General features: G+C 45.2%; 2 protein-coding genes across 2 annotated transcripts in view; one reads left to right on the top strand and one right to left on the bottom strand.

Moving 5' to 3' along the window:
* Window positions 1-21,303, top strand: part of LOC140075952 (uncharacterized) — a 364,396-nt gene that overhangs the window by 238,404 nt on the left and 104,689 nt on the right. The gene's annotated exons all lie outside the window — the stretch shown is intronic.
* The window catches only part of SLC11A1 (solute carrier family 11 member 1), a 123,343-nt gene that overhangs the window by 23,208 nt on the left and 78,832 nt on the right, over window positions 1-21,303 (bottom strand). Inside the window, exons 9-13 of the mRNA XM_072122395.1 lie at window positions 14,603-14,761; window positions 13,837-13,923; window positions 13,633-13,752; window positions 13,089-13,238; window positions 12,856-12,929 (exon numbers count right to left, since the gene is read on the bottom strand). Of these exons, the coding sequence (XP_071978496.1) occupies window positions 12,856-12,929; window positions 13,089-13,238; window positions 13,633-13,752; window positions 13,837-13,923; window positions 14,603-14,761 (590 nt within the window). The remainder of the gene's footprint in view (window positions 1-12,855; window positions 12,930-13,088; window positions 13,239-13,632; window positions 13,753-13,836; window positions 13,924-14,602; window positions 14,762-21,303) is intronic.

Genomic DNA, 21,303 nt, shown 5'->3' on the forward strand with positions numbered 1-21,303 from the left:
TGATGGGGCTGCTGGGGCTTGTAGTGCGGCGCCTCCCAAACATCCCGTGCAGCCTGCAGAGAAAAGCGCAGGAAAAGTATTATTCTGTATTGGTGCATCAAACTCTGAAGATATAAAAGGGGCAAAAAAACTGTCTGCAGTCTGTAAGGACAAGAGGCCTCTACCACCAATCGAGCAGCGATGCTCAAACATCATAAAAACTGCTGGACAACAAGGGGTTAATGCCAATGAGGCAGAGGGCACAAGTAAGATCGGGGTTGGAGCTGCCTCTTCTCAGGCTGTATCAGCTATGGAGGTGGCTCTACCCCCAGTGCCCAGTGACGCCGAGGCAACCCCAGGTCCTCCTGGCCCAGCTGGTGTGAGTGATGCAAGGAAGCGAGGCAGTATTGTACATAGTGTGGTGAATGTTGGGGTGGTGAATGGCGCTGAGGGGGATCCTGGTGTGAGTGCTGGACCATCTGCACCCCCAGTGGTGGCCGCTCCCATAAGGAGCTATGCGAGTGTCACCGCTGGGGCAAGTGGGGTTAACTCCTTGTCTCCTGGCTCTGGGAACAGCGTTTTGCAAAGGCGTCTTCTGGAGGCTCTCAGGAGAGGGGAAAAGTCAATCGCTGTAGAGGGGAGAGAGGTTGATCTGTCCTTCTGGACAGACAGGCATGGCCTGGCAGCCTTCCAAGAGAAAAGGGGGGGAGAGACTGTATGGTCTTTACCCACAACTGGGCCCGGAGCTGCCCGTAGGAATGTGGTTCGTCTTCGCTGGAGGGGCAGTGACGCATGCCCACCCAGGTCAAGGGTGGTGGAGCTCCTCCTGAAGATGAACTTCAGGGCTAGTGACATCTTTGCCCTGATACATCCTTATGGTACTCCGGAGTTCGATGTCAGCTTTGTTCGGCCGGAGGGCTTAGAGCTCTTCTGGTCGAATTATGAGCTGGCAAAGAACGAGCCTGCATGGCGAGACTTTGCTGTGCAAGCAGTGTCTCGCCAAAACACAGTCAAGAAGGTGACCGTTTTGACCCGTAACGAGTCACTTTCTTGCATGGACATCATGACTTGGCTCAGTCGTTATGGTGAGGTTGTACAGGTACCTCAGAAAAACCGCGATGAATTTGGCATTTGGTCTGGGGCCTGGACCTTCATGATGAAGTTGAAGTGTTCAGGCGGCACAGTCGCCCACATTCCCTCTTCAGCCTTTCTTGGGCGGGACAGAATCCTGATTTTCTACCAGGGGCAGCCGAAGGTCTGTCACAGGTGCGGTGACCCCACACACTTTAGCGCCAGCTGCCAAGTGCAGAAGTGCGCTTTGTGTGGTGGGCTAGGTCATCTCGCTGCATCCTGTAAGGACATTAGGTGTAACCTGTGTGGTGAGCTCGGTCACCCTTTCAGCCGTTGTCCTCGCTCCTTTGCCAATGCGGTTGTGACCCCAGTGGAGGAGAGCCATGAGGTTGCTTCTGCTGGGGAAGGTACCAGCAGAGGTGGAGGAGCTAAGGGGCCTGTGAAGAAAAGCAAGAATAAGTCACCTTCTCAGTTGAGGCGGCTTGAGGCCAGACAAAAAGGGAGAGACCTGGGGAAGCCTCAGGTTGCTGGGGTGACCCTTGGTCCTTCCTCAGAGGCTGGTCATGCTACTGAGGCCCTGAGGGATGATGAGTTGGATGAGGAGGTCAGGAGGATGGAGCGCGAGAAAGGTGCCATGTCCTCCACGTCCTCCCATTATGAAAGTATGGATGAGGATAACAGGATTTGGCTAGAAAATAAGCGCAAGCAGAAAAAGAAAAAACGCGGCGTATCTAAGGTACCTAAGGAAGGGAAAACTTCCTCCCCTCTGGTTGAGCTTTCCAACCGGTTCCTCACCCTCGATGAGATCGCCTCCTCGGGAAGAGAGGCTGAGGGTGGGGTTCTGGAGGTGGCGGCGGAGCAGCCTGCAGGGGGCGCCGAGTCTCTATCCTCTGGGGAAGCCGGGTCCTCAGAGTGGGAGACTGACTCAGAGTCAGGAGACAAGGACGAAGGAGAGGGTGGTCCGGGTGGGTCCTTGGGGGCCAGTAATAATATGGACACCACAATCTCATTAAAGAGAAGCTGCCCCAATTCTGAAGGTAAAAGGGAAAAGGGATCATCCTCAGAGGACAGTAGAGGGAAGGGAGGCAGTAAGAAAAAAGCCGTCTAACTCAATCACTCATGATGGCGGCACCCACTCCGTTGACGCTGGCGTCCATTAATGTCGCCAGCATTAAGTCTGATGCGGCTAGATTTGCGGCCTTTGATTTTCTCGGCCGTGTTGAAGCCGACATTTTATTTTTGCAGGAGACCAGGCTGCCAGATTTGGCGGCCGTGTTTAAAGCTAAGAGGGAATGGAGACACGGGCCTTCCTATTGGTCTCTTGCGGCCGAGCCGTATAGCGGAGTGGCGGTCCTTTTTACCGCGCCGGTAGAATGCCGACGAGTTATTGAGTTAGAAATGGGGAGGTGCCTGATCCTGGATGTCCTCATGAAGGGACAAGAACTGCGCCTAATTAACATCTATGGTCCCCAGTCCAAGTGGGACAGGAAGTGTCTCTTTATGAGGATCAAGCCCTACCTTTTTACAAGTCGGCAGGTGGTCTTTGGAGGGGACTTCAATGCTGTCACGAGGTCCCAGGATAGGGGAGGTTCCAGAGACAAGCTGACTTATGATAGCGTCGCTCTTAATAGCATAGCTAGTGAGGCTCGCCTGGTGGATGTCCACATCCGGCACACCCCAGGCCACGCGGGGTTCACCTATTATAGGGGTAGCTGCAGGTCTAGAATAGACAGGTTTTATTTAAAGGAGGAAGCCATCTCTTCAGCAGTGTCCGTTGTTGAGGTGGAGTTCTCCGACCACTGTCTAATTTTGTTTTCTCTGAATGTTACAGAGACCCCCCGGATGGGAAGAGGCTACTGGAAGCTCAATTCGTCTCTCCTGGAAGAAGCAGAGATAAGACAATCCTTTGAGGACTTTCTTCAGAGCCAGGTACCATTGCTGGGCCTTTGTAGCAGTAAGTCAGAGTGGTGGGAGATGCTCAAGAAAAGGGTGGCGAGATTCTTCCGCCAGCTCTCGAGCCTCAGGAGCCTGGACAGGTACCGCCTGTATCAGGGCCTGAGGAGGAAACTCGAGCATCTCGTCTCGACTGGAGGTAGTCGTGAGGACATCTCCAGAGTGAAATCCTTGCTGAAGAGGTGTCAGTACGATAGACACGCATCTTTGGTTTTTGAGAGGGATTACGGGAAATACCGCTCGCCCGACCCTTACAGAAACTGCAAGATGTCAGTGAATGGTAAAGTTGTCACAGGACTGGTTGACAGTACGGGATCCCTGAAAAGGTCCAGATCAGGGATTCTGGAGGTCGTCAGATCCTTCTACTCACACCTCTTGGGCAGGAAGGATCTAGATCGGGATGTGATGTCGGCTTTCCTGGCTGAAACTGTCCCTGAGCCAGGAGTAGACCCCTCTCTTGATGTTTTGACAGAGATGATCAGGGAAGAGGAAGTCAGCCGGGCGATTGAAGGGCTCGCCCTCAAGAAATCGCCAGGTCCGGATGGCTTAACATCTGAGTTCTATAAGACCTTTAAGGACGCCTTGGTTCCCCTCTTGACTGAGGTATTCAATGAGTGTCTTTCCTCGGGCGCTCTGCCGAAGTCAATGAGGAGGTCAGCCCTGATCATTCTGTCAAAGGGTAAGGACCGATCTCGTATTGAGAACTGGCGTCCCATAGCGCTTCTCAATACGGACAGAAAGGTTTTGGCAAAGGTGCTGTTTAATCGGCTGGTGCAGTTTGCGCCCCGGCTCCTTTCGGGGACCCAGCACTGCTCTGTTCCAGGCCGCAGTACATTTAGTGCTGTGCTTTGTGTCCGGGAGGCAATGGAGCAGGGCAGGGCTGGTAACTGGAAGGGGTACTTGCTGTCCTTGGATCAGGCAAAAGCGTTTGATCGGGTTGACCACGAGTACCTCTGGTCTGTCCTTCTGAGGTATGGCCTGCCGGGGGAGTTTGTCAATTGGCTAAAAGTTTTGTATGCAGGGGCAGAGAGTTTCCCGCTTGTGAACGGTTGGATTGGCCGCTCTTTTGAGGTCGGGTCTGGTGTTCGCCAGGGTTGTCCTCTGAGCCCACTTTTATACGTGTTCGCGATTGACCCATTCCTTAGGAGGGTTGATCGTGGGCCGTTGGTGGGAGTCGGGATGGACCAGGCGGCACCAGAAGCCACTCTAAGGGTGGTAGCGTACGCTGATGATGTCACCGTTTTTGTGTCCTCGAGAGGGGAGGCGCAATGGGTGATGTCAGAGGTTGACCGCTACTCAGAGGCTTCTGGGTCCAAGATCAACCGGGATAAGTGTGAGAGTCTCTGGCTGGGAGAGGGGGATCCAGGCTTTGATCTCCCGGACACTCTTCCAGGGCCCCAAGACTCTGCCAAAGTTCTCGGCATCGAATTTGGCCAGGGGGATTACCCCATGTAAAACTGGGATGGCAGGCTTAAGATCGCCGCTCAGAGGGTGGACCAGTGGAAGGGTTGGTCTTTGACCCTCAGGGAAAGGGTGAACTTGATTAAAACTTACCTGCTCCCATTGCTGATATATCTGGGCAGTGTGTGCATGTTGCCAGAACCCCTCTGGACTCGGGTCTACAGTCTGTTCTTCCAGCTGTTATGGGGGAATAGGCTGAACCTAATCAAGAGGGAGGTTACTTACCGCACGAGGAGACAAGGAGGGTTGTGTATGGTCAACCCTGTGGTGTTCCTAGTGAATACCTTTCTTAAGATCAATGTAGCAAACCTCTGGAAAGAGAGGGCTCCTCCGTGGGTATACTCCTGCAGGGGATGGTTTCGGCCTTTCTTCCAGGAATGGGAGACAGGAGGGCGAGTGAAGGATCTCCGTACACCACATGGGCATCTTCCGGCTTACGCTACCCCGGTTCTGAAGGTGATTCGCCGGTGGGGTCTGGGAATGTGGGAGATCAGGACCATGTCGAGGAAACTCCTTGACAAAAGGGTTCTGTTGACCCATTTCCAGAAGCCTCTGGCCCTCAGGGATTGCCCAAGTCGGGATCTTGGGGTGGGTTTAGGTCTTTTGAATTCCATCAGGATCCCCTTGAAGTTTTGGGACTTGACTTGGCGCTGCTTCCATGGAAAGCTGTGTGTGAGGGACAATCTGAAGTGTAGGAGCTCTGAGGAAAGGGGTTGTCCCCGGGAGGAGTGCGGTGGCCTGCTGGAGAGCATGGACCACTTCCTGCTTCAGTGCCCCTTTAACACAGAGGTGTACAACCGGGTGGGCGCTTCCATCCATTGGCCCGGGTTGGCCGGTCTCTCCTATGCGGAGTGGGCCTATGGAGCATTCAGAGGCCTGGGTGGCCGGGACCGCTGCACGTTATTTCTAGTCAGTCTAGTGGTCAGGTACCACACGTGGAACGCACGGTGTTTAGTATCGACGCAGCGTAAAATCCTCCCGGTGGATGAGGTGGTTAGGAACATTCTGGGTGACCTGGTGAAGGTGCGCTCTCTGGAGTATGAGAGGCTGGGCACGGGGAGGGCCTCTCTCCTTTGGAGGGGGTTCTCCTTTAGTGTCCCTTAGTCTGTCATCTCCTCTCCTGGTGTTGGGGCTGAAGCTGACACTGTAGATTTTTGTTTTGTATCTGAGGTTATAGTGATGTAGGGCTTGCAGGCGCCGAACCTGGGCTTTATGTGGTTGGTTTGTTATATGTTGATATGTTTAATGTGTTTGTATCTTGTGTACAGTGTGTATTTATGTAGTGTAGGGATCTTCCCGGGGGATGGTGTGTTAGGACACAGTTCACAGCAGACGTAGATGTATAAAAGATCAACTTGGCGTTTATTTTTAGCATAAACAGTCCAGCAAACATAAATACAGCAACACCGTGCTTTTAAAAGTTCAAACAAAAGACCTACCCGTCTGGGCGCTTACTAACAGGTTGTCTCACCTATCTAACACTCGTAAATACAGCGGCCGCATAGACAGGAAGATGCAGGGCTCCTCCAAACCCACATAGGCTGTTTCCTGGCTGATAGCCCAGACCTGCAAGCTTTGGAAAGCTTTTACCTTCACAGGCTGATTAGGAGCAGAGCTCACCTGATCCAAAACCCGAACTGGATCGAGGGGAGGGAGTGGCAAGTCCCACTACCAAACCTACCTGCCACTCCATGTAAATCCAGGCCCGGCAAGATTAAACAACAACTCAGCAGCATAATACTGCTGAGCAACAGATCAATCCTGGACTTACCATCTCACACTACGTAGCAACCTAGGTGAGATGTACACCCCCTCGAGCACTTCTCCAGTGAGATGTCTACATATCCCCCCCCTCTTTTTCAGACCGGAGGGCTGAGCATTTTGTCCCCACAGACAATGTACCCTTGACAGTGCATCAGCATTCGCCTGTAATTTCCCTGGTCTGTGTTCCACAGTGAAATTGAAATTTTGTAGGGACAGAAACCATCTAGTCACCCTTGCATTTTTCTCCTTGTTTAGTTTCATCCATGTTAGGGGGGCATGGTCTGTCACTAACTTGAATTTCCTGCCTAGCAAGTAATACTTCAGGGATTCTAGGGCCCACTTCACTGCCAGACATTCACGCTCCACAATAGCATAATTCTTCTCGGCCGGGGTTAACTTCCTACTCAAGTACATCACCGGATGCTCCTCACCATTCACCACCTGTGAGAGAACTGCACCTAACCCTGTGTTAGAGGCATCTGTCTGGACCAGAAATTCTCGCCTGAAATCGGGGGTAACTAGCACAGGTTGTTGGCACAGAGAAGACTTAAGGCTTTGGAAAGCCTTCTCGGCCTCTGGAGTCCACGTCACCATTGCTGACTTTCCGCCCTTTGTCAAGTCAGTTAGCGGGGCTGCAATTGAGGCAAAGTTTGGCACAAACCTACGGTAATAGCCCGTAATACCCAGGAAAGCTCTGACCTGTTTCTTTGACAGGGGTCTAGGCCAATTCTGTATTGCCTCAATTTTATTTAACTGTGGCTTAATCAAACCCCTCCCAATAATGTAACCCAGGTACTTGGCCTCTTCTAGGGCTAGTGCACACTTCTCGGCATTTATGGTCAACCCTGCATCACTTATGGCATTCAACACAACCTGTACCTTACAGAGGTGACTTTCCCAATCGGGACTAAAAATGACCACATCATCGAGGTAGGCAGCTGAATAATCACGATGTGGTCGCAGAATCAAGTCCATCAACCTCTGAAAAGTCGCAGGTGCTCCATGTAACCCGAATGGCATCACTACATACTGGAACAACCCCTCAGGGGTGGAGAATGCAGTTTTCTCTTTAGCCTCATCAGTAAGAGGAATCTGCCAGTAGCCCTTTGTGAGATCGAGGGTGGTTATGTACCTGGCATTACCCATCTTTTCAATCAGCTCATCTACCCTGGGCATAGGATAAGCATCGAACTTGGAGATCTCATTCAACCTTCTGAAATCGTTACAGAACCTCCAAGTTCCATTGGGCTTTGGGATTAGCACAATCGGACTGGACCATTCACTCTGTGAAACTTCAATCACTCCTAGGTCAAGCATACGTTTCACCTCAGCAGACACTGCCTCTCTGCGTGCTTCTGGTATCCTATAGGGCTTGAGGTTTACTCTGCTTCTAGGCCCAGTTTCAATGTGATGACGGATGAGGTGTGTACGCCCTGGAAGGTCAGAAAACTTGTCTTTGTTTTTCTGCAAAAACTCCTTAGCCTCCTGTTTCTGTGACCCTGATAGGGTATCACCAACCTTGACCGAAGGGATTGGTTGCGACAAATTATTACCAGGATTTGTTGCCACCAAGGATTCCCTGTCTTTCCAGGATTTGATCAAGTTTATGTGATAAACTTGGAAAGGCTTCCTTCTACCTGGTTGGTGCACCTTATAGTTTACCTCACTGACCTTTTCAACAATTTCATAGGGACCTTGCCACTTCGCTAGGAATTTACTCTCTATAGTGGGAACTAGTATGAGAACCCTGTCACCTGGGTTAAATGTCCTGATTCTCGCAGAACGGTTGTAAATTCTACTTTGGCTCTCTTGCGCCCTCTGGAGGTGTTCCCTTACTAGGGGCATTACAGTAGCTATACGGTCCTGCATTTGTGCTACATGCTCGATAACACTTTTGTATGGGGTGGACTCACTCTCCCATGTCTCCTTTGCAATATCTAATAGACCCCTAGGGTGACGACCATAGACCAACTCAAAGGGAGAGAACCCTGTGGACGCTTGGGGAACTTCCCTCACAGCAAACATCAGGTAAGGTAACAAGTGATCCCAATCACGACCATCTTTTTCTACCACTTTCTTCAACATATGTTTGAGGGTTTTATTAAACCTCTCCACCAATCCGTCTGTCTGGGGGTGATATACAGAGGTGCGTATAGGTGTGATTTTAAATAGCTTACATAGCTCCTTCATCACCTTAGACATAAAGGGCGTACCTTGGTCAGTCAGAATTTCTTTGGGGATCCCAGTCCTAGAGAACATATAAAACAGCTCCCGGGCAATTGTTTTAGATGCAGTGTTTCTTAAGGGCACAGCCTCAGGATAGCGGGTCGCATAGTCTAAGACAACCAAAATGTACTGGTGTCCTCTAGCCGATTTTACAATGGGACCCACTAAATCCATGGCAATACGCTCAAAAGGCACCTCTATAATGGGGAGCGACACCAAAGGACTACGAAAATGTGACACTGGGGCGCTAAGCTGACATGTGGGGCATGACTCGCAGTATTTTTTAATGTCATCATAAATTGCAGGCCAATAAAACCTCTGGAGGACTCTCTCCCGCGTTTTTTCAGTCCCCAAGTGTCCCCCAAGAACATGGTTATGTGCCATGTCAAGCACCTGACGCCGGTACGGCTTAGGGACCAGAAGCTGTTCCACAATTTCATCATTAATTTTAGTGACTCTATAGAAGAAATCATTAGTCACGGAAAAATGTGGAAATTTATTCTCAGCATCTGGTTCCTGAGGTACCCCATTCAAAACAGTAACCTGCTCTCTCGCATTTTTAAGAGTGGGATCCTGCAACTGTGCAGTCCCAAAATTAACCCTAGACACCTCTAAGTCTGGTATATTTTGCTCAGTGGGAGGAGCTTCCTCCTCCTCTCCAGCCAGGACCTGTAAAGGAAAAGCATCACTTTCATCCTGCACAGTTTTATCATTTACAGTGGGTAATGCAACAACCTTAGGGGTATTCTCACTCCTTTCGGGGGTTTTTCTTTTTCCCCATAAAGCCCAGAACAACGGAAAATCTCGTCCCAATATTACATTATGCATGAGGTTTTTAACCACACCCACTTCATACTGTACGGAGCCTAGTTCAGTCCCGACTTTAGCCAGCACTATAGGGTAAACTTTTGTATCACCATGTATGCAAACCACACTCATGTGTTTTTTTGACCCAAAGTCCCCAGCCACCAGGCTGGCATGCACCAAGGTTACAAGGCTTCCTGAGTCCAGCAACGCCTTAACAGGGAAGTCATTAATGGTAATGTTGCAGACTTGCGGTTCAGTCTCTAGTCCAGGAACTGCAACACAAGATGGTTCCGCAAACAGCGACTGACGCCGGCTAGCGTCACACTCCATTGGCTCAGAGGTAAGGGGGCAATGGGTAGACACGTGTCCCACCTCATGGCATCTCCAGCACTTGATAGGGCCTGGTCTCCCTGGCAGGGAGTCCTTTTTAGGGCCACTTGGCCACCCGGGACCATCGCCAGTCTTTTGCCCCTGAGATACCTCTTGAGCCCTTTTCCCTCGATCAGCACCCCTCCACACTCCCCCAATCGATGGAAGTCTCTTACCAGGTGACGGCACAGACCTGGCACTCCGGGGAGGTGAAGAAGCTGCAGGAACATCACGGAGGTAGTCCTCAGTCGCTTGGAACCTCTCCACAAGGTTGACAAGTTCGTCTGCATTCTTAGGATCACCTTGTCCCACCCAGCGTTGCAGGTCAGCAGGCAGTGCTCGGAGGTAGCGATCCATCACGACCCTCTCTAGGATCTGTGCAGGAGTAGAGGTGTCTGGCTCCAACCACTTTCTTGCCAAATGGATCAGGTCATACATCTGGGACCTCGCAGATTTGTCCAGACTGTAGTTCCAGTTGCGTACCCTCCGGGCACGGACAGCAGCGGTAACTCCTAGTCGGGCAAGTATCTCTGCTTTTAGCCGAGTATAGTCCTTGATCTCCTGCTCACTGAGGTCATAGTAGGCCTTTTGAGGTTCACCTGTTAAATAGGGCGCAATGACCTCTGCCCACTCAGCAGCTGGTAGCTTCTCTCGCTCAGCCACACGCTCAAAGACAGTTAGGTAGGCCTCAACATCGTCCTCAGCAGTCATCTTTTGCAGCGCTCGCTGCACAGCCCGTCTCACATAAAAAGTCTCTGGAGCGGCTGCCACCGCTGGCTGTGGATTAGCCTCTGCAGACGCCTCTTGCTTAGCTATCAGGAGCTCGATGAGTTTCTGTTGTTGAGCCATTGCTTGTTCATGGCGCAGGTTAGCCGCTGTCTGAGCCTGCTGCTGTTGCAAATTCACTTGCATAAACTGCTTCCACATCTCCTCCATGGCGCTTGTCTGTTTTTGGAGTGAAGTAGCAGTCTTCACCCAGGACATAAGCAGCTGTAGCCAAGTTGATACACACCGTTGCCCCTAGCAACCGTTTTTGCCCGCTCCGCAGCACCAATTGTAGGGATCTTCCCGGGGGATGGTGTGTTAGGACACAGTTCACAGCAGACGTAGATGTATAAAAGATCAACTTGGCGTTTATTTTTAGCATAAACAGTCCAGCAAACATAAATACAGCAACACCGTGCTTTTAAAAGTTCAAACAAAAGACCTACCCGTCTGGGCGCTTACTAACAGGTTGTCTCACCTATCTAACACTCGTAAATACAGCGGCCGCATAGACAGGAAGATGCAGGGCTCCTCCAAACCCACATAGGCTGTTTCCTGGCTGATAGCCCAGACCTGCAAGCTTTGGAAAGCTTTTACCTTCACAGGCTGATTAGGAGCAGAGCTCACCTGATCCAAAACCCGAACTGGATCGAGGGGAGGGAGTGGCAAGTCCCACTACCAAACCTACCTGCCACTCCATGTAAATCCAGGCCCGGCAAGATTAAACAACAACTCAGCAGCATAATACTGCTGAGCAACAGATCAATCCTGGACTTACCATCTCACACTACGTAGCAACCTAGGTGAGATGTACACCCCCTCGAGCACTTCTCCAGTGAGATGTCTACAGTAGTTATAGTTAATGTGTATATAGGTTGGTTGGTTTTTGGGGTGTTGGTGTTAGGTTGGGAGGGGGGTGGACGGGATTTGGACAGTATGATCCTGGGCACTGGTTTGGACTATATAGCGCGAACTTTGGACATTAGACCAGTGTCTGGGTGGGAGGGTGATGGGCGTGGGATTTAGTTATATTTAATGTTTTTATTTCCTGTTTGTCTTTTTTTTGCTGTCTATTCTTTAGTTATTTATGAAAAAAAAAAAAAAAAAAAAATTATTATAAAAAATTATATAAAAAAAAAAAAAAAAGAAAAATTAGGTGGTGGGATTGGGTGAAGGTTTTGTTTTATAATGCTGATTGTGTGGTGTGTGTGTGGCTGGGCCAGGAGATTTTCGTAAGACTCTTTTAGTTTGTATTATTGTTTTGTTATTATTATTGTTTTGTTTTGCCAGAAGTTATGGCTTGATTTATGTTTATTGTTGTAATGTTTTTCATTTTTATATATAAAATAAAAGATTTACAGGATGTAACTCAGGATCAGTACAGGATAAGTAATGTCATGTATGTACACAGTGACTGCACCAGCAGCAGAATAGTGAGTGCAGCTCTGGGGTATAATACAGGATGTAACTCAGGATCAGTACAGGATAAGTAATGTCATGTATGTACACAGTGAGTGCACCAGCAGCAGAATAGTGAGTGCAGCTCTGGAGTATAATACAGGATGTAACTCAGGATCAGTACAGGATAAGTAATGTCATGTATGTACACAGTGACTGCACCAGCAGCAGAATAGTGAATGCAGCTCTGGAATATAATACAGGATGTAACTCAGGATCAGTACAGGATAAGTAATGTCATGTATGTACACAGTGACTGCACCAGCAGAATAGTGAGTGCAGCTCTGGGGTATAATACAGGATGTAACTCAGGATCAGTACAGGATAAGTAATGTCATGTATGTACAGTGACTGTACCAGCAGCAGAATAGTGAGTGCAGCTCTGGGGTATAATACAGGATGTAACTCAGGATCAGTACAGGATAAGTAATGTCATGTATGTACACAGTGAGTGCACCAGCAGCAGAATAGTGAGTGCAGCTCTGGAGTATAATACAGGATGTAACTCAGGATCAGTACAGGATAAGTAATGTCATGTATGTACACAGTGACTGCACCAGCAGCAGAATAGTGAGTGCAGCTCTGGAGTATAATACAGGATGTAACTCAGGATCAGTACAGGATAAGTAATGCCATGTATGTACACAGTGACTGCACCAGCAGCAGAATAGTGAGTGCAGCTCTGGGGTATAATACAGGATGTAACTCAGGATCAGTACAGGATAAGTAATGTCATGTATGTACACAGTGACTGCACCAGCAGCAGAATAGTGAGTGCAGCTCTGGTGTATAATACAGGATGTAACTCAGGATCAGTACAGGATAAGTAATGTCATGTATGTACACAGTGACTGCACCAGCAGCAGAATAGTGAGTGCAGCTCTGGAGTATAATACAGGATGTAACTCAGGATCAGTACAGGATAAGTAATGTCATGTATGTACACAGTGACTGCACCAGCAGCAGAATAGTGAGTGCAGCTATATAGGATATACAACTTACATGCCATTGGTGAAATCATGCATCAGGGGGCGCATACTTGTGAAGGTCAGTATAGGGAGAAGAGCAAATGGAAGCTAAAAATCAAGAAGGTAAAATAAAAATGAACACTTGTAAATTGGAAATATAATAACATCCGTCACTTCCGGAGACAATATTCAGACCAGAAATATTTTGCACTTATTGATTGATATCACAATTTCCATTTCCCTTTATACATCATTGCAGGATTTTACCAGAATGCTTTGCAGGACATTGAGTAAGTCGTTCATTTCCGTCAGGTGCTGAACATCCTGAAACGCGGCCACGAATATGGTGGGAATGATGGCGCAGGATCGGGTGAACAAGACTCGATAGAAGCGCGACCACTGCAGGTTCAGGAAGCCCTGGAGGAGATGATGGGGGTGATTATACCGCTATAATGTGCAGAACATCTCACAGAATAGAAGGGAATGAGAAAGTATCACAATCTAATAAAATCTGCGTTTCACAATATTTTCAAGACCTCTGCTTGCTGTGAGTGAACAGGAACATCCTTTTGTTTAGTTTTCCCTTGTCTGTTTAAGACCTTACACTCCACAGCTGAGGGTTTGCTGCAATTGCATCCAGTGTCGGCGAGCACAAATTACTGTCTCCATTCTGTTGATGGGTTGAAGGAACCCCACAGATTGGCGACTTATCCTTAGAACGGATCATCCATATACAGGACCTACATGGTGATAAATATCACGAAGGAACAAACAATCAGCTGTGCAAAAGCCATATAAAGTGCATATTCACCTCCATCACAAACTGGCCGGCGTAGGTCCCGGTCATGGTGGAGCTCTGCCCTGCAGCCAGGATGCCCACGGCCCAGATGTAGAGCGCCGCCGGCCCGAAGAAGCAGCCGAGGATAATGCCCTGTGCAGGGGGGAAGCAGAGTCACTGGGGGAGGGGTCTGGGGCAGATTTGGATGTGACTTGTGTAGTTATCTTTCCCACTTACCCCTGTGTAGATGTCCACAGATAAGGACTCGTTATTATTGGGGAACACTCCGGCGTGGGGGCTGCTGCTGTTCAGACAAACATCATACTGGGGGACAAGGAAAGGGGGGAAAATACATTTTTTTTTAATATATTTTATGTGACATTTTTTCTTTATTACTTTTTGTACAATGTAAGTAGCTACAGGACTGATGAAGAGCGCACTGGGGGTCTGTCCTCACACTGCAGGGCTCTTAGCACTTTGCAGCCCTTCCCCTCTGCTCAGAGTAAAAGCTGTAGTAAGCTTCTGGTTGGGTACTACAGCAGTCAGTTAGAGAAGATTGTGGATGGCTGAGAGCAGAGCAGTGTGAGGACACACCCCCAGTGCACTTGGAGAAGCTACAATCCTGAAATGTAAAACCTATATATCACAGTCCTGCTGCTACTAACAGCATACACAAAGGTCTGATTACACATTCCTCCAGGGACAATAACTAATACCTTCTACAAAGAGCACAGCGGTTTGGGGATACCCCCCTAGTAGACTTGGAGATGCTACAATCCTGGAGTATCAATCCAAGCTCTACAGGAACAATCCCTAAAACTGGCTTCAGAGAGCACAGAGCACAGCAGTGTGAGGACACACCCCCAGAGCACTTGTAGTTGCTACCATCCTGATATAGAGTTCCATAAATCACAGTCCTGCTGCTACTAATGACATACATAAAGTTACACATCTGCTGACAGTTTCCCTGTACAGGACATTAATTTGCAGATTGCATCCTCACCGCGTCCTGGTTGGTTTTCTGGTAAAACGCTTCAGCAAACACAGACATGACGAAGAGGTTGATGACGAAGGAGACGAGCAGAGCAATGGTGGACTCTATCAGGAAGTACATGTTGGCTTCGCTCACCTCCTGCTTTTTCTTGCGATCTATATCCCGAGACTGTGGAGGGAGAAGTGCGTCAGTCGTATGTACTATATACAGAGACTGGGGGTAGTATGCTATATATACTATATACAGAGACTGGGGGTACTATGCTATATATACTATATACAGAGACTGGGGGTACTATGCTATATATACTATATACAGAGACTGGGGGTAGTATGCTATATATACTATATACAGAGACTGGGGGGTACTATGCTATATATACTATATACAGAGACTGGGGGTACTATGCTATATATACTATATACAGAGACTGGGGGTACTGTGCTATATATACTATATACAGAGACTGGGGGTACTATGCTATATATACTATATACAGAGACTGGGGGTACTATGCTATATATACTATATACAGAGACTGGAGGTACTATGCTATATATACTATATACAGAGACTGGGGGTACTGTGCTATATATACTATATACAGAGACTGGGGGTACTATGATATATATACTATATACAGAGACTGGGGGTAGTATGCTATATATACTATATACAGAGACTGGGGGTACTATGCTATATATACTATATACAGAGACTGGGGGTACTATGCTATATATACTATATACAGAGACTGGGGGTACTATGCTATATATACTATATACAGAGACTGGGGGTACTATGATATATATACTATATACAGAGACTGGGGGTAGTATGCTATATATACTATATACAGAGACTGGGGGTTGTATGCTATATATACTATATACAGAGACTGGGGGTACTATGCTATATATACTATATACAGAGACTGGGGGTACTATGCTATATACACTATATACAGAGACTGGGGGTACTATGCTATATATACTATATACAAAGACTGGGGGTACTATGCTATATATACTATATACAGAGACTGGGGGTACTATGCTATATATACTATATACAGAGACTGGGGTAGTATGCTATATATACTATATACAGAGACTGGGGGTACTATGCTATATATACTATATACAGAGACTGGGGGTACTATGCTATATACACTTTATACAGAGACTGGGGGTACTATGCTATATATACTATATACAGAGACTGGGGGTACTATGCTATATATACTATACACAGAGACTGGGGGTACTATGCTATATATACTATATACAGAGACTGGGGTAGTATGCTATATATACTATATACAGAGACTGGGGGTACTATGCTATATATACTATATACAGAGACTGGGGGTACTATGCTATATATACTATATACAGAGACTGGGGGTACTGTGCTATATATACTATATACAGAGACTGGGGGTACTATGCTATATATGCTATATACAGAGACTGGGGGTACTGTGCTATATATACTATATACAAAGACTGGGGGTAGTATGCTATATATACTATATACAAAGACTGGGGGTAGTATGCTATATATACTATATACAGAGACTGGGGGTACTATGCTATATATACTATATACAGAGACTGGGGGTACTATGCTATATATACTATATACAGAGACTGGGGGTAGTATGCTATATATACTATATACAGAGACTGGGGGTACTATGCTATATATACTATATACAGAGACTGGGGGTACTGTGCTATATATACTATATACAGAGACTGGGGGTACTATGTTATATATACTATATACAGAGACTGGGGGTACTGTGCTATATATACTATATACAAAGACTGGGGGTAGTATGCTATATATACTATATACAGAGACTGGGGGTACTATGCTATATATACTATATACAGAGACTGGGGGTACTATGCTATATATACTATATACAGAGACTGGGGGTACTATACTATATATACTATATACAGAGACTGGGGGTACTATGCTATATATACTATATACAGAGACTGGGGGTACTATGCTATATATACTATATACAGAGACTGGGGGTACTATGCTATATATACTATATACAGAGACTGGGGGTACTGTGCTATATATACTATATACAAAGACTGGGGGTTGTATGCTATATATACTATATACAGAGACTGGGGGTACTATGCTATATATACTATATACAGAGACAGGGGGTACTATGCTATATATACTATATACAGAGACTGGGGGTACTATGCTATATATACTATATACAGAGACTGGGGGTACTGTGCTATATATACTATATACAGAGACTGGGGGTACTATGCTATATATACTATATACAGAGACTGGGAGTACTGTGCTATATATACTATATACAGAGACTGGGGGTACTATGCTATATATACTATATACAGAGACTGGGGGTACTATGCTATATATACTATATACAGAGACTGGGGGTAGTATGCTATATATACTATATACAGAGACTGGGGGTACTGTGCTATATCTACTATATACAGAGACTGGGGGTACTATGCTATATATACTATATACAGAGACTGGGGGTACTGTGCTATGTATACTATATACAGAGACTGGGGGTACTATGCTATATAAACTATATACAGAGACTGGGGGTACTATGCTATATATACTATATACAGAGACTGGAGGTACTATGCTATATATACTATATACAGAGACTGGGGGTACTATGCTATATATACTATATACAGAGACTGGGGGTACTATGCTATATATACTATATACAGAGACTGGGAGTAGTATGCTATATATACTATATACAGAGACTGGGGGTACTATGCTATATATACTATATACAGAGACTGGGGGTACTATGCTATATATACTATATACAGAGACTGGGGGTACTATGCTATATATACTATATACAGAGACTGGGGGTACTGTGCTATATCTACTATATACAGAGACTGGAGGTACTATGCTATATATACTATATACAGAGACTGGGGGTACTGTGCTATATATACTATATACAGAGACTGGGGGTACTGTGCTATATCTACTATATACAGAGACTGGGGGTACTATGCTATATATACTATATACAGAGACTGGGGGTACTGTGCTATATATACTATATACAGAGACTGGGGGTACTATGCTATATATACTATATACAGAGACTGGGGGTACTATGCTATATATACTATATACAGAGACTGGGGGTACTATGCTATATATACTATATACAGAGACTGGGGGTAGTATGCTATATATACTATATACAGAGACTGGGGGTACTATGCTATATATACTATATACAGAGACTGGGGGTACTATGCTATATATACTATATACAGAGACTGGGGGTACTATGCTATATATAATATATACAGAGACTGGGGGTAGTATGCTATATATACTATATACAGAGACTGGGGGTACTATGCTATATATACTATATACAGAGACTGGGGGTACTATGCTATATATACTATATACAGAGACTGGGGGTACTGTGCTATATATACTATATACAGAGACTGGGGGTACTGTGCTATATATACTATATACAAAGACTGGGGGTACTATGCTATATATACTATATACAGAGACTGGGGGTACTGTGCTATATATACTATATACAGAGACTGGGGGTAGTATGCTATATATACTATATACAGAGACTGGAGGTACTATGCTATATATACTATATACAGAGACTGGGGGTACTATGCTATATATACTATATACAGAGACTGGGGGTACTATGCTATATATACTATATACAGAGACTGGGGGTACTGTGCTATATATACTATATACAGAGACTGGGGGTACTGTGCTATATATACTATATACAGAGACTGGGGGTAGTATGCTATATATACTATATACAGAGACTGGAGGTACTATGCTATATATACTATATACAGAGACTGGGGGTACTATGCTATATATACTATATACAGAGACTGTGGGTAGTATGCTATATATACTATATACAGAGACTGGGGGTACTATGCTATATATACTATATACAGAGACTGGGGGTACTATGCTATATATACTATATACAGAGACTGGGGCTAGTATGCTATATATACTGTATACAGAGACTGGGGGTACTGTGCTATATATACTATATACAAAGACTGGGGGTAGTATGCTATATATACTATATACAGAGACTGGGGGTACTATGCTATATATACTATATACAGAGACTGGGGGTACTATGCTATATATACTATATACAGAGACTGGGGGTACTATGCTATATATACTATATACAGAGACTGGGGGTACTATGCTATATATACTATATACAGAGACTGGGGGTACTATGCTATATATACTATATACAGAGACTGGGGGTACTATGCTATATATACTATATACAGAGACTGGGGGTACTGTGCTATATATACTATATACAGAGACTGGGGGTACTATGCTATATATACTATATACAGAGACTGGGGGTACTATGCTATATATACTATATACAGAGACTGGGGGTACTGTGCTATATATACTATATACAGAGACTGGGGGTACTATGCTATATATACTATATACAGAGACTGGGGGTACTATGCTATATATACTATATACAGAGACTGGGGGTACTGTGCTATATATACTATATACAGAGACTGGGGGTACTATGCTATATATACTATATACAGAGACTGGGGGTACTATGCTATATATACTATATACAGAGACTGGGGGTACTATGCTATATATACTATATACAGAGACTGGGGGTACTATGCTATATATACTATATACAGAGACTGGGGGTACTATGCTATATATACTATATACAGAGACTGGGGGTACTATGCTATATATACTATATACAGAGACTGGGGGTACTGTGCTATATATACTATATACAGAGACTGGGGGTACTGTGCTATATATACTATATACAGAGACTGGAGGTACTGTGCTATATATACTATATACAAAGACTGGGGGTAGTATGCTATATATACTATATACAGAGACTGGGGGTACTGTGCTATATCTACTATATACAGAGACTGGGGGTACTATGCTATATATACTATATACAGAGACTGGGGCTAGTATGCTATATATACTATATACAGAGACTGGGGGTACTATGCTATATATACTATATACAGAGACTGGGGGTACTATGCTATATATACTATATACAGAGACTGGGGGTACTATGCTATATATACTATATACAGAGACTGGGGGTACTATGCTATATATACTATATACAGAGACTGGGGGTAGTATGCTATATATACTATATACAGAGACTGGGGGTACTATGCTATATATACTATATACAGAGACTGGGGGTACTATGCTATATATACTATATACAGAGACTGGGGGTACTATGCTATATATAATATATACAGAGACTGGGGGTACTATGATATATATACTATATACAGAGACTGGGGGTACTATGCTATATATACTATATACAGAGACTGGGGGTACTATGATATATATACTATATACAGAGACTGGGGGTAGTATGCTATATATACTATATACAGAGACTGGGGGTTGTATGCTATATACACTATATACAGAGACTGGGGGTACTATGATATATATACTATATACAGAGACTGGGGGTAGTATGCTATATATACTATATACAGAGACTGGGGGTACTATGCTATATATACTATATACAGAGACTGGGGGTACTATGCTATATATACTATATACAGAGACTGGGGGTACTATGCTATATATACTATATACAGAGACTGGGGGTACTATGATATATATACTATATACAGAGACTGGGGGTAGTATGCTATATATACTATATACAGAGACTGGGGGTACTATGCTATATATACTATATACAGAGACTGGGGGTACTATGCTATATATACTATATACAGAGACTGGGGGTACTATGATATATATACTATATACAGAGACTGGGGGTAGTATGCTATATATACTATATACAGAGACTGGGGGTTGTATGCTATATATACTATATACAGAGACTGGGGGTACTATGCTATATATACTATATACAGAGACTGGGGGTACTATGCTATATATACTATATACAGAGACTGGGGGTTGTATGCTATATATACTATATACAGAGACTGGGTGTACTATGCTATATATACTATATACAGAGACTGGGGGTACTATGCTATATATACTATATACAGAGACTGGGGGTACTATGCTATATATACTATATACAGAGACTGGGGGTACTATGCTATATATACTATATACAGAGACTGGGGGTACTATGATATATATACTATATACAGAGACTGGGGGTAGTATGCTATATATACTATATACAGAGACTGGGGGTACTATGCTATATATACTATATACAGAGACTGGGGGTACTATGCTATATATACTATATACAGAGACTGGGGGTACTATGATATATATACTATATACAGAGACTGGGGGTAGTATGCTATATTTACTATATACAGAGACTGGGGGTTGTATGCTATATATACTATATACAGAGACTGGGGGTACTATGCTATATATACTATATACAGAGACTGGGGGTAGTATGCTATATATACTATATACAGAGACTGGGGGTACTATGCTATATATACTATATGCAGAGACTGGGGGTAGTATGCTATATATACTATATACAGAGACTGGGGGTACTATGCTATATATACTATATACAGAGACTGGGGGTACTATGCTAT

The sequence above is a fragment of the Engystomops pustulosus genome, chromosome 8 (assembly GCF_040894005.1).
Source record: "Engystomops pustulosus chromosome 8, aEngPut4.maternal, whole genome shotgun sequence".
Taxonomy (NCBI): domain Eukaryota; kingdom Metazoa; phylum Chordata; class Amphibia; order Anura; family Leptodactylidae; genus Engystomops; species Engystomops pustulosus.